At 40.1% G+C, this 12,844-nt stretch overlaps 1 protein-coding gene across 2 annotated transcripts in view; it reads left to right on the top strand.

Annotated features, from left to right (window-relative positions):
• Positions 1 to 12,844, top strand: part of SNX4 (sorting nexin 4) — a 49,687-nt gene that overhangs the window by 19,521 nt on the left and 17,322 nt on the right. For both annotated transcript variants that reach the window (XM_084807655.1, XM_084807662.1), the window contains exons 3-8: positions 251 to 389; positions 822 to 971; positions 2,189 to 2,236; positions 4,080 to 4,135; positions 10,031 to 10,103; positions 11,744 to 11,805. In XM_084807655.1, coding sequence (XP_084663781.1) covers positions 251 to 389; positions 822 to 971; positions 2,189 to 2,236; positions 4,080 to 4,135; positions 10,031 to 10,103; positions 11,744 to 11,805 — 528 coding nt within the window. The remainder of the gene's footprint in view (positions 1 to 250; positions 390 to 821; positions 972 to 2,188; positions 2,237 to 4,079; positions 4,136 to 10,030; positions 10,104 to 11,743; positions 11,806 to 12,844) is intronic.

The following is a 12,844-nucleotide window of genomic DNA, read 5'->3' as shown; positions in this document are numbered from 1 at the left end:
GGGCTGGAAAAAGTCCTTCCTCAAACCCTGGAAAGCCACTGTCAGTGTCAACCATACTGGGCTAGATGGACCAATAGTCTGACTCAGTGTAAGGCATCTTCCTGTGTTCCATAATGTTACGTCAAAGACCATTGCAAAAAAACCCCCATGGCATAAGACCTTAGCAAGTTGTGTATAGCTTGAAGTCTGAATAATGTTATACTGATCCTAGCTGATTATTTCTTCAAGGTTATGTTTTGATGTCTTTCAGGGCTGTGGAGTCACAGGCTGAAGGGCAATGTCCCCCCCCAGATTCTCTTTGGAGGCGATACAGTGAATTTGAGTTGTTGAGGAATTACTTGCTAGTTAACTATCCACATGTTATTGTACCACCTTTGCCAGAAAAAAGGGTAAGGGAAATTTTGCAACTTCAGCTCCTTCTGTTTTTTCCATTTCTCTCAACGCATTACCCACTCTTGCGTTTGTTTAAGGCTGTGCCATTATCGTAACACATCAGTACAGAATTTGAACTTTGGGTAAGAACCCTGGCTTTACTTTTGTTTTAAAAGCAACCCTCTAGCCCTTAAGGCTGTGAATAGAGGCTTGCACATGTATTGGCAAGGCCTGGTGATACCTAGTAGTGGAGGACAGAAGCAGGAACTGAGCTTGGGCAACATTTTCAGTGACTGGAACACAAAACTTCTGTGTTTTTGCCTTTGAATAAATTACATAAAACAAATATAGCTACTAATATACTTACGTAACAGTAGAGATGGAGAAGTTAAATCACTTGGTGAAAAATTTAATTTATTTTATGTTAAGCATGCCCTTTTGTTCCACAGGCAGAGTTTGTTTGGCATAAGTTATCAGCAGATAACATGGATCCAGATTTTGTGGAAAGACGAAGGATTGGCTTGGAAAACTTCCTCTTGCGTGTGGCTTCACATCCCATTCTTTGTCAGGAGAAGATTTTTAATGCATTTTTAACCCAGGTATCTTAATGCAGACTGGTTTTAAAAACATCATCTCTCCACCTTAATCTTAATTCATATTATATACACCTAAGTATATAATAATTGTGGGACTGTATCTCAGTGGAAGCGAACATGCTCTGCATGCAAAAGATCCCAGGTTGAATCTCCAGCATCTCTAGGTAGGAAATCCTGGAGAGCAACTGCCAAGTCAGTTTTAACATTACCGAGGTAAATGGACCAATGGTCTAACTTGACATAAGACGGCTGTATAAGTTGCTGCTTGCTCTAATTCTAAGGCTCAGCAGCTAGGAAGGCTGTTTCTGAAAGTCTCCTGAGCTTTGTAAAAATGATATAATGGAAGCGAAGACTTGACAGGAGTATGTAGTGACAAAAGTCTGCTGTAGATTTTTGGAAGTTGGGAGTAGGGTACTGGAAGCCCTCCTCCTAATTTCTATCTTACTCTGTAGTGTATGTAAGAGTATTGTAAAAAGCAGTCCAACTCTGCCAGTTGAGGGATCTGAAGATTTTGTTCTCCCTGTAGGCAAAGAAAACTGAAGGACATGAAATATTAGGGGAAGCAGAGCCAGTGGCCAGCATTCTTACCTCTTTAGTACCTAATCTTTCCTAGCAATTGGGGAAGAGGAGGAGCAAGGAAGATAGCTACCACAGAGATAACTGGAAATAACAACAGAGCTGGCCAGTGGTTTCTCTCGTACTCCCTCTCTGACTTCAGGCTCCTCCATTTTTCCTTGCCCATAGGGAGAGAGCCATCAGGGAATCTTCAGCATTCTGAAAGGGAGAGATGGACTGCACTTCATGAGAATAATGAGATGTGTAATACATATCCTGGCTATATACTAGGCAGGTAACTAACCACTTGCCTACTCACCTGCAGTGCGTAGAAATTGCTTCCACCTGACTAGACTGAATAGTTCTTGTAAACCAGAATAGAGTTGCAGGTGGGAGTGTTCTTTTCAGGTTGATGACATATAGAACAGAAGACTTTACATTGGTACATGTCAGCAGATGAGCTAGTAAAACATATTGTTGGCCAGTAACTTAAGTGGATTTATCTGCAAGCCTGTTTCATAGAATACATTTATTAGCCCAAAGTTATATGCGTCTTGTCTAGCCTGAGCTCACTCAGTGAATTTTGAACCAGTGCTGTTACAGAGACAGTGTTCACATTCATAAAACATTGAAAATAACAATTGAAATAAAATTTCCTTTTCTAGGAAGGTGGATGGAAGGATATGGTGAATGAAACAGGATTTCAGCTGAAGGTAATTATACACTTTTTAAATGTACTGGGCTCATTCTGACTAAGGATAAGCCTAATGTGAAGTCATAACTGTAAGTTACCATAAGAGGGGCTGTATGCAAAATTACTTTTGGTAAGTGAAAATCTTAACTGTGGTTCATATCAGGTCTAATGTCGCTTGGTGAAGGGCAGGGAGGAATTTATGTTCTAAAGAGACAAGCTATAGGGAGGAATCTCATGATCCTGTTCTCCCATCTTGACTGATTAATCCTGATGTTAATTAAGCATCCTCAAAATATGTGTGCGCCAGTGCTTCTTATGTGTCTTTTGGCTAGGGGGACGTCATTGCCCAGGTGCCCTTTCTTCTTGTTGAGAGTGCTAAAGGCCAGTTGAACAGCCTCATGTTTGGCATTTTTGTTATTCTTAATGAAAAGCCCCGTGCAGTTCTGCTCTTTCCTTTTCCATTAATCTGCTTGTCCTTACTTTGGCTTTACATTTTGTTCCCCTTGAGGGAGGCTCAAACCAGCGGGCCTGTTCAGATTATTCTTGCCTCTGGAATCATTGCTTCATGGCGATATCAGGAGTGGATCTTGAGCTTTCACACCTCCTTCACCCCCATCCCATTCATAAAACGATTGCTTGGCGCAGTATGGCCTATGTGTCGCTCTGAGACAGATGCGTACCTTTCAGTGTGCTTACCTACTCATTCAGTATGCTTACCTACTCATACCTCTAACCATGTCTAGGAAGTCATGCCCAAACAGAGAGCCTTGCAATCCAAATCCTGCTTTTGGAGAGGGTCTGGACTGAGGAATTAGGGTGGTTCAGTCTCCAAATAAATGCTATAATTCCCAGTTCAAACATGACATTCTACTCTGAGTGAGAGGGGCAGAGGAGGAGATATACAAGCCCATGACCTGCTCCCAATCTCCCAACGTGTAGAGGTTCTAAGATTTAGAGAGGATCTGTGTTTTGGTTTCTTTCAAGGTAAGCAATGACCTCACTACAACAAAGCTGAAACAAATGCCCCTCCCAGTTCTGTCAATGCTTTGGGAAGTTGTTTTTTTTTTTTTTAAAGCACAATGTTACAAGGGCTTCATCTGCAGTACGTTTTGGGATATGCCTTATAGCTCTTGATTCTAGAAGGTCCACCTTGTCCTAGAAGACTGGCTAAGCAAAGATTTAAGATCAGCCAGGGCAAGAGGGCTACCATTAATAATTATTTATTACAGTTATCTATATCCCACCTTTTAGGGTGCAAATCCTTCCAAGGAGCCTTAGAAGTAACAGCAACAATGATTAATAAACTCTCAATAAGCATTACTAAAAAAAAACACACAACAAGAATAAATGATCAGAATCATACATGGAGTATGAAGTGGTTAAGGTTTGCGCAAACATTTTATTTAAAAAAATATGTTAAACATTTATTGGGGGTCTGCAAGCAACCCCACTGATTTGGGAGCGTTAAGAAGCTGACCTTGGAATTTCTTCATATAGGTTTAAACTCTGATACAGAAAGGACTTTTGTGACAGAATTAATGTACTGTAACATATGTCACAAGAACGCATGTGTATAAATATTTTTGTTTGTGCTTCGTGCAAATGAGATCATCATGATGGTCTACTGGAATATAACAGTTTTATTCCTTCAGTGTAGGCATTTTGGGCCATATGACATATCTCCTAGAAAGGTATTGGACTTTTGCTGAAATTTCAGAAACTGGTGCAGTTTTTTCTTCAGTACAGGGCTTATTGTGTAAGATGGCTACAGATGCCTTGACGTAAAGGTTGACAAAATTATTTAGTGCTGCTTATGGTTTTAAATTAATAAAAATTGTGTATATATGTTCTTCCTCCACCAGGCTGATTCTAGATTAAAAGCTCTTAATGCAACATTCCGAGTGAAAAACCCAGACAAGTAAGTGTGGTGTTTTTGTAGCAATTTCAGTTATAGTTAGTGTAAAAATTTCTCATTTGCTTAAATGTTACGTCTCAGTGCCTATAATAGGTTCCTATTAATCCAAGTTAAAAAAAAGTGATCTTAAAAATGGGAATGAAAGAATTCTCGATTCTTTGGAGAAAGTATGCACATGCTAAACTTTTTTCTTTTTTAAATATAAAGGGTTGTATGCAGTGTTAGTCCCACTTAAAGTAGACCCATCAAAATGAATGGGACTTAAGCTAGACTAATATTGGATACAAACCCAAGTATGGTCCAGTGAAATTGATGTTACATCAGAAGAAATTGATCTTATGTCAGATGTAAACACAATGGTACCCAACCCCTTGGACCTATTCTCTCCCCCCACCCCAGTATTAAGACCATTCCTCCCTCAGTTGGATTTTTGTTTGCTTTTTACATCCTAAAAATGTTTCTGCATATGCAACCCTCAATTTTTCCTTCTTTCATTACCCTTCCTCCCTCCCGCTCACAACATACTTCCACCCAATAATATATGCAAGCAGATAGACTTTCTAAATGTCATCATATGTCAGTGGCTAGTACTAGTCATGATGGCTATATACCACCTCCAGGAGCAGAGGCAGCATGTCCATGAAATCGGTTGCCAGGGAACAACAGGAAGAGAGGCTTTTGTCATCATGTCATGTATATTGGTTTCCTGTATGCATCTGGTTAGCTACTGTGGGAAACAGGATGCTGGGTTAGGTAGGCTTTTGGTCTGATCCAGCAGGACTCTTCTTATCTGCTAATGCTTATACTCTTCTACTGTGACGGTGAACACCAGTTGTCTTCACCAAAGCAAGGGGTGAAGGAGTGAAGTGATGGTGATGCCCACAAAAGCCCGGACACCATTCAAATTATCTTGGCTGCTGAGCTGCCTTCTTGTGAATGGGGTGTGGAAATTGATAGAGTGGCTTCTTAATCTGCCAGATGGGTGATTAAGAAATTTAATTAATAATTAAAATAAACTTTAAGTGGTGTGCCTAAGGCTGAAATTCTATACCTACTTAGGAGTAAGTGCAATTGATTTCAGTGAGACTTACTTCTGAGTAGACCTGTGAAATTCCCAAACCTTTATATTTAAAATGGCTGCTTTATGGCTTCTGATCTCTACTAGAACTTGCTATTTAGCTAACTTCATGGCTAGTTAATGTGTTCTTTCACAAATACAACTGAATATGACCAAATAACTTTTCCTTCTGCTGCAAGGATTTATGGGCATTTTATGGATATTTTTTTTTCTTTATGCTTCAGGTGCACAGGAAGTAGATTTTGGGGATAAAGGCTTAGGAATGTTGGTATCATCATCCTTTTCACTTGTCAGAAGACTGGCATACTAGTGACTAAATGATTTGAGCCTTTTTTGTTGTTCTTAAACCCAGCACACATAACTTTTTTTATTTAATAGTTGGAATCTCATTGCTAACACAAGCATTTAAAAATATTAACTTTTTCAGTTGATTTTGAACTTAATCCTAAGCTTTTTCTGTCCTAGACAATAGTTTTACTTAAGAGGAATAATAAAAATGTTGTCTGCTGATGAAAAATAACCATTGAGTGATGCATTAACTAAACTCTCTCTTGCCATATTTCATAATCACTCTCCCTGGTCTTCCCTCATACTCACATTTTAAAACAAAGTTCAACAAGCACAAAGCCCTTACAATCCCACCAGCTACTTTCCAAAAGGCAAATGTAGAACATGGCAGCAGTTCTCATGATGAGATTAGTGCCTCTGCTTGTGTTGGCTGAACCATATGCTGATAAAGGCAACTCTCTCTAATATCCTCCCATTCCCTAGGCCACTTTTACTTTTATTTCAGCCATGCTTTCTTATACTTTTTCAGACCTCTTTGTCCCCTGTTGCTATAAGAAGGGGAAATTGGACTGTAGTTCGTTTTTTCCCTTATTTCAAGTGCTGGCAGAAGCCCAGAATCAACAAACAAAAACTAAGGGGAGAATTCCCATTCATGATTAACAGTAATGGTAATTATTTTCAGCCAGTAAGACTCATTTGTTTAGTGTGAAGACAGATAGACATTTTTAGAGCTGGGGACTAGCTTGAAAGCATTTTCACCAAGTTCAGTACAAATATAGTTTGTTTGTTTTTCCCCTGGGGCATGTGGATGAAAACCTGGTTCTATAAGTTTCCAGAGCTGGGGGGTGGGGGTCAGAATCTGTCTTGGATAGCACCTGTGATGTTGTCTGCACACTTCTTTTCTCTCTCCCTGTGCCCTCCCCCTGCCCCTTGGCCTGCCCCAAACCACTAGAGCAGTTTTACAAATTTTGGGGGTCGGGGTGGGAAATTGTGCAAAATGAAGTGAGTGAATAAATATACAAGTGCCTCTTCTACAAATTGTTTAAAAGGCAGACGTTTATTTGCATGAGAAGGGCAAACCTGACAGTTAATTCAGCATTCATTTTGCTGGAATATACATCTATAATGCAAGATGTAAAACTGGGTTGAAGGATCTGCTGTGACTAATGATGGAGTAAAACTGTCCCACCCCCCATCCTGTTTTGGAATGCTCTCAAACAAAACCTTTTTCAAAGAATGTGTCCATGCCTTTTTTTGAATTTTATATCCCATTACTGTTCTGGTAATGGTCTCTAGAGGCCTCTGTACTTCTGAACCTCTTCATCTCTTCCTTCTTTCCCAACTTTCACCACAATAGTGGGGCCTTGGGCTGTAGATGTTGCTTGACATGGCACACTGTAGGCCTTCCTCCTTGCAAACAGGTTTGCATGTGTAGGAATGCTGTGGCCTTCTTTATAATGTAGCAGGCTAGAGTCTCTTCCTACCAGCAAATCTATTCATGAGGTGAAATGTTTATGCATTATTTGCTTCAAAGCCATTATTTTATGCATTATTTGCTTCAAAGCCATCAAGGTGGTGTACAGCAGTTTAAAACAATGAAAACAAAAACATTAAAATGTTAACTATACATTTTAAAAGGCTAAATTGAAAAAGATGCATTTTCACGCCCTTTTTAAAAGCCCAAGAGAGTGGGGGCCAATTGCAGTTCTTGATGGGCACATTCCATGGTTTGGAGGCGACACAGGAGAAAGCCCTTTCAAGTGTACCCGAAGAATGGGTCTCTGTAAGTAATGGCACCCTCAAAAGGGCCTCTCTTACAGATCTTAGTACCTGGGCAGGGTCATAGCAGGGCAGGTAGTCCCTTAGTTAACTAGGTCCTAAGACATTTAGGGCTTTAAGTGATAAAACCGACACCTTGATTTGCTCCCGGAAAGCAATTGGCAACAAATGCATGTCTTTCAAGACTAGTGTAATATGGTCTCAATACCATGCACTAATTAGCAGCTAAACTGCCGCATTTTGCAGCAGTTGAAGCTTCTGGACATTCTTCAGGGGTAGCTCCATGTACAGCCCATTGCTATAGTCTAAACGTGATGTCACCAAGCCATGGATAATTGTTGCTAAGTCAGACCGATACAGGAAGGGCCGCAGCTGACACACCAAATATAGTTTACAGATGCACTCCTTGCCACCTGAAGATCCAGGGACAGCGTCGGATCGAGGTACACTCCCAAGCTACAGACCTGATCCTTCAGAGGTTGCGCAACCCCTTCCAGAGCAGATATAATCCCAGTCCACAAGTCAGGCATTTTACTGACTAACTATACCTCTGACTTGTTTGGATTTAACCTCAGCTTGTTCACCCACATCCAATGTTCTGTCTATGATTTTCTTTCTATCAAGTGGATGCACTTGCCAGTAGATTACTTGTGAGAAAGACCTCTGGTATACTATGTCATACAGCAGACTTGAGCCTTTCTGAGCTAACACTCTACCAGCAAATAAGCACCCTGCTTACGTGCAAGTATTTACTGTTCTTCCTCTGTAGTCCACATGGATTGTATATGTGCAAAGAACAGCACAGAACTTAACAAGGCAAATAGAAAAATATCCCCAAAGAAAGTCAGCTGATGCAGGAACCATCTGTGTTACTTCCTTCATTAAAACAGCAACAACAATCTGGAGCCCTAATTGGGGCACCACCTAGAATGGGTATGAACTGTATCCACTGTTCCCGGGACATATTCCAGGAGGAAGAGATTGGTGTGGACTCTTCCCCTTCTCCCTTAGAGGGGATTTTCTGAGAGCTTTGATGATAACAAAGCCACCCAAATGAGCATGCGTCTCTCTCAACGTGTGGATATGTGTCTTTATTTTGTTCCGACTAGTTTTGCTTTGGTGTGTGCTTTATGCAGTTCAGCTAAGCTGTATTTCTGACACATTGTCTAAAATTATACTAGTGAAGAACAGTGCTTGAAAAGCCTTCTTTGCTCATGGCGCTATTGAAAAATAGTGTATGAGTCAAGCTCAGGTATGGAGGTAGGTTTTCCAGAAAATTGTACTACACAAATTAGGCTAATCTGTGTACAATAATGCCTGCTACCACACTGCTGAATTTCCTGCCAAAATGCAGCAGTTGCTAAAATGTGGTGATTTCTCTTTAAAATGAGGGTTGTGGGGGGTGCACCCCTTGTTTTAAAGCAAAATAGTTCCTGGGAGGCTTCTGGATTGTGATTTTGCTTTAGACCAAGGTACGCACTCTCCATGCACCTGTTTTAAAGAGAAATTGCTGGGTTTTGCCCCCATATTATCAAATTTCAGCAGCAAATTCAGTGAGGGTGGGGGCCACAAAAATGGCCAGGGGAGGCCGCATGCAGGCCAAGGGTTGCCCTTTAATAAACAGCTTAAAAAAGCACCCCATGTTAACGTTTTGTCCCAATACACCACAAGTATTTGGCCTGAAATATTCAAGTGCACTTCATGTGACTTAAACATTATATTATATAGAATTTTTAATTTTTATTTACTTGCACAGATGTAAAGATGATAGCATGTACTTCCCTTCCCTTGTGTTCTTTACATTTAAGCAAAAAGCAAAGATACTGAAAACTGTTAACACACGAAGGGTGCATTCCTAGGCACATTTCGGCAGAAAAAAGTCCTACAACTCCCAGCATCCCTCCAGCCAGCCATGCTGAAAGGATATTCTGTCTAAACATGCATTGGATCGCACCGTAATACATTTAAGCAACCCAGAGAACTCTGCATGATATTCTGACAACTACTCATCTACACCTTTGACACTGCCAAGCTTGCCTAATATTATATTTGCAGTTGGCATCCATTCATTGTTACCGATCAACTTAAGAACTGGAAAATATTTTGTGGAAAAAGAAAGCACTAGAAATTTTCTACCCCACATCACTGTACATTTAAATATGAAATGTACAACTGTGTCTTGGACATGCGTATGAGCTTTCATTCTGATACTTTAATCTCCAAGGTGCATTTTGCAGCACGCTATATTCTGCTTTCCCTCTCCCCTTTGAAAACGGGTGTGGTGTTCAAACTTCAAAGGGAGAACTAGGTCATAAATGTACAGCCCCTGTTTCAACATGATAGTTTAAGCTGGATATTGCATTGTATTTTGTTTTCCATCTTTCCTGTGTTTCTTGAAAACAGGTGCAGGAATTGAGTTGGGGTTTGTGCCCTGAATGAGTGTACCAAATTTCATTTCAATAACTCAATGTTCAATTTACATTACAAATTACAGATGGAAAGCCTAACGTGCTAATAGTTAAACCAAAGGCCTCACTTCACTCAACTGTCTTGTCGTTGTATAAGTAACTGGTTTGCTTCTGTTAACTGGTTACATTAACTGATGGCTGCTACTTCAGAAAGCTAGAAATAATTGCATTTAAACAAGTCAGGCTTAGTGTCTTTAAGATGCTTTATTCTGACCCTGTCATGCAAGTTGTGGGAGCTTGCTTCCCTGATTGCTAATGATGTACTGTCTGTTCTTGCATTCCCAGAAGATTTACAGAGCTTAAACACTACAGTGATGAGCTTCAGTCTGTCATATCGCACCTTCTGAGAGTCAGAGCAGTAAGTGTTTTCTTTTTGCATTTGTTAAAGTATAAAATAAAAGACCATCTATCCTTTGTTGACCCTGAACTTTGACTATACTGTTGTGTTTTAGAACTGGTGATTTGATTTCCTAAAAATGTGTTCTTGCTTTGCATAACAGAATATATGATGAAATGATAGTGACAAATCTGAGGCAGTCGCCTGTTTAAGTGTGGTACTCGGATGTGAGGGGTAAAAAAATAGGATCAGTTTCACAAACTAAATTAGTGACACTCTAAGTGTGAGATGCATTTCCTGGGGAGTTCTGGAAGGTGGCTGCAGGAGGTGTGAAAGTCTTGAACCTCTCCTTGAGCCTGTTAATCCAATCCCAGTCTCTTCCAATAAGTCGTATTATGGGGACTTCCTCTCCCATGTATTGCACTGAAATGCACTTATCGATGGTCTAACCATATGTGTTTTCTTTGGATCCTTCCCAGCAGAACCTCAGGCTGTGCTCTGAGCTTATGTGCTTTGTTTACTTTTTTAGTTTATTTGCCGTGGGACTGGGGACAAGAATGTGCATTGTCAGGATAAACTTCTGTATGTTCTCGGAGTTGTAAAGTATTGTTCCTGTCCCTTAAGGTTACCTCTGTCTTTAATAGTGGATCCTAATAACATAGATCTAAAAATTCAAATATGAAATTTCTGACCTACTTATTAGGCATGTTGTCAGTCTGTCTTTAGGCTGTATATCAGGAGACTAGAAAGTAGCTAATATAATTGCAATCTTTATCCAGAGTACTGTGTCCAGTTCTGGACATCATACTTTAAGAAGGATTCAGACAAACTGGAAAAGGTTCAGAGGAGGGCAACCAAGTGATCAGGGGACTGGTAACAAAGCCCAGTGAGGAGAGACTGAAAGAAATGGGCATGTTTAGCCTTGAGAAGAGAATAATGAGGGGATATATGATAGTGTTCTTCAAGGACTTGAAAGGTTGTCACAGAGAGGAAGGCCAGGATCTCTTCTTGATCATCCCAGAGTGCAGGACACGGAATAATGGGCTCAAGTTACAGGAAGCCAGATTCCGGCTGAACATCAGGAGAAACTTCCTGACTGTTAGAGCAATACGACAATGGAACCAATTCCCTAGGGAGGTGGTGGGCTCTCCCACACTGGAGGCATTCAAGACGAGGCTGGACATGTTCAGGGATGCCATGACTTGGATTCCTGCATTAAGCAGGGGGTTGGAGGATATATAGTATAAGAGGATATATTTTGGCATATCAAGTAATTGGAGTAATGAAGTCAAGGTGGAGGTTTCAAATATGTATTTTCTTGTTTGTGTGGAGACCAACAGGAGACAAGACAGTATGGACCACCACACACACACACACACACACACACACACAGGAATTTTGTCATGTAAGCCTAACTACTTTTGCTTTCTGTAATGCTACTCTTTAACCCAGACTACCCCACCTGGTACCCTCCAAATAAGTTGGCCAGCTGGGAATTGTAGGCCAGAGTATCTGGAGGATACCAGGATGGGGAAGGCTGCTTTAACCCTATGTAGAAGATAGCTTTGTAAATATGAAAATCTTATTTGATATACCCTTCCTAGAAATCTGCACTTAAAGAATATATCTAGAAAACTAACTGCAACTTATACTTCTTTTAGAGAGTGGCAGATCGACTGTATGGTGTATACAAAGTGCATGGCAATTATGGGAGAGTTTTCAGGTAAGCAATGAGACCAGTTTTTATAAAATCACTCATTGATTTAGTATTACTATTTTGATATTTTATTCCCACCTTTCCAAATTGTATGAATGCTCAAAGTGGGCAAAATCAGTAATAAAAAACAACTGAACCATAGAACTAATTTAAAACACTGAAAAGCAGCCGATCCAAAACAGCCAAGAGAAGGTTAGAGAGAATAAATCCAAGCAGCAGTCAGTCCTGAAAAACATTTTCAGGTGGTGATAATTTCTTATAGGATCCCTGAAAGCTACTACCATCTTGACAATTGCACAGATGCTCTGTTTTTTATCTGTTTCAAGAGCTGACAAACAATTTTTTTCTGTTTTTGATTTATATGCCTGATTGTGTGCTGAACTTTTCCATGTCATTGGCAAATTAAAGTATCTGACTCTGGTACTGGGGAATCTCCTCGTTTCTGCATTCTGCAAATGATAAATTTAATCCACTAGGCTAACTGATGGCAGATGCGTCCCCCTGATTTTAGAATGTTAAACTGTAGCAATGGCACTCTTAGAGTAATTGCACTTTTAAAAAGCATTATGGAGTTTTTAATGTAAAAGTACACAACAGAACAATGTAAAATGTTCATGCAAGATCATTAGAACACAAAGTTACCAAAGGACATGAAAAAGACTGTCTGTATTTTGAAAGGTATGCATTTAGGGGACATTCTTAATGTGAAGTTGTAAGGCAGTTGCCTTCTCTGCTTTAAAATCCTGGTGTTCTGGATCTGGTGATAATGTATAAGTAAAAACAAAACTCCACAAAATTAAATTTCAGGCTCTGGGTTTGGAAAGTATTTTGCATTGGAGGACTCTACTTTCTAATAAACTTTTCTTCACTATCAAATAAAAGATCTGGCAATATCCCCAAAGATCGTAATTCATTGGCTCAGAATACAGCCCACTGTGAGCATTATGGCCCTTGAATTTTCTCGGGCTCAGGTTTAAATCTGAGCTGGAGAAGAACTCCTCCCTCCCACTTCTACCCACTCACCTGACTGGTACTGCTTTGGCAA

This window comes from Heloderma suspectum, chromosome 1 (genome assembly GCF_057233095.1).
Source record: "Heloderma suspectum isolate Gila_16-S chromosome 1, 16-S_ref, whole genome shotgun sequence".
Lineage (NCBI taxonomy): Eukaryota > Metazoa > Chordata > Lepidosauria > Squamata > Helodermatidae > Heloderma > Heloderma suspectum.
The sequence above is the reverse complement of the archived record's forward strand: the minus strand, read 5'-3'. Positions and strand labels throughout refer to the sequence as shown.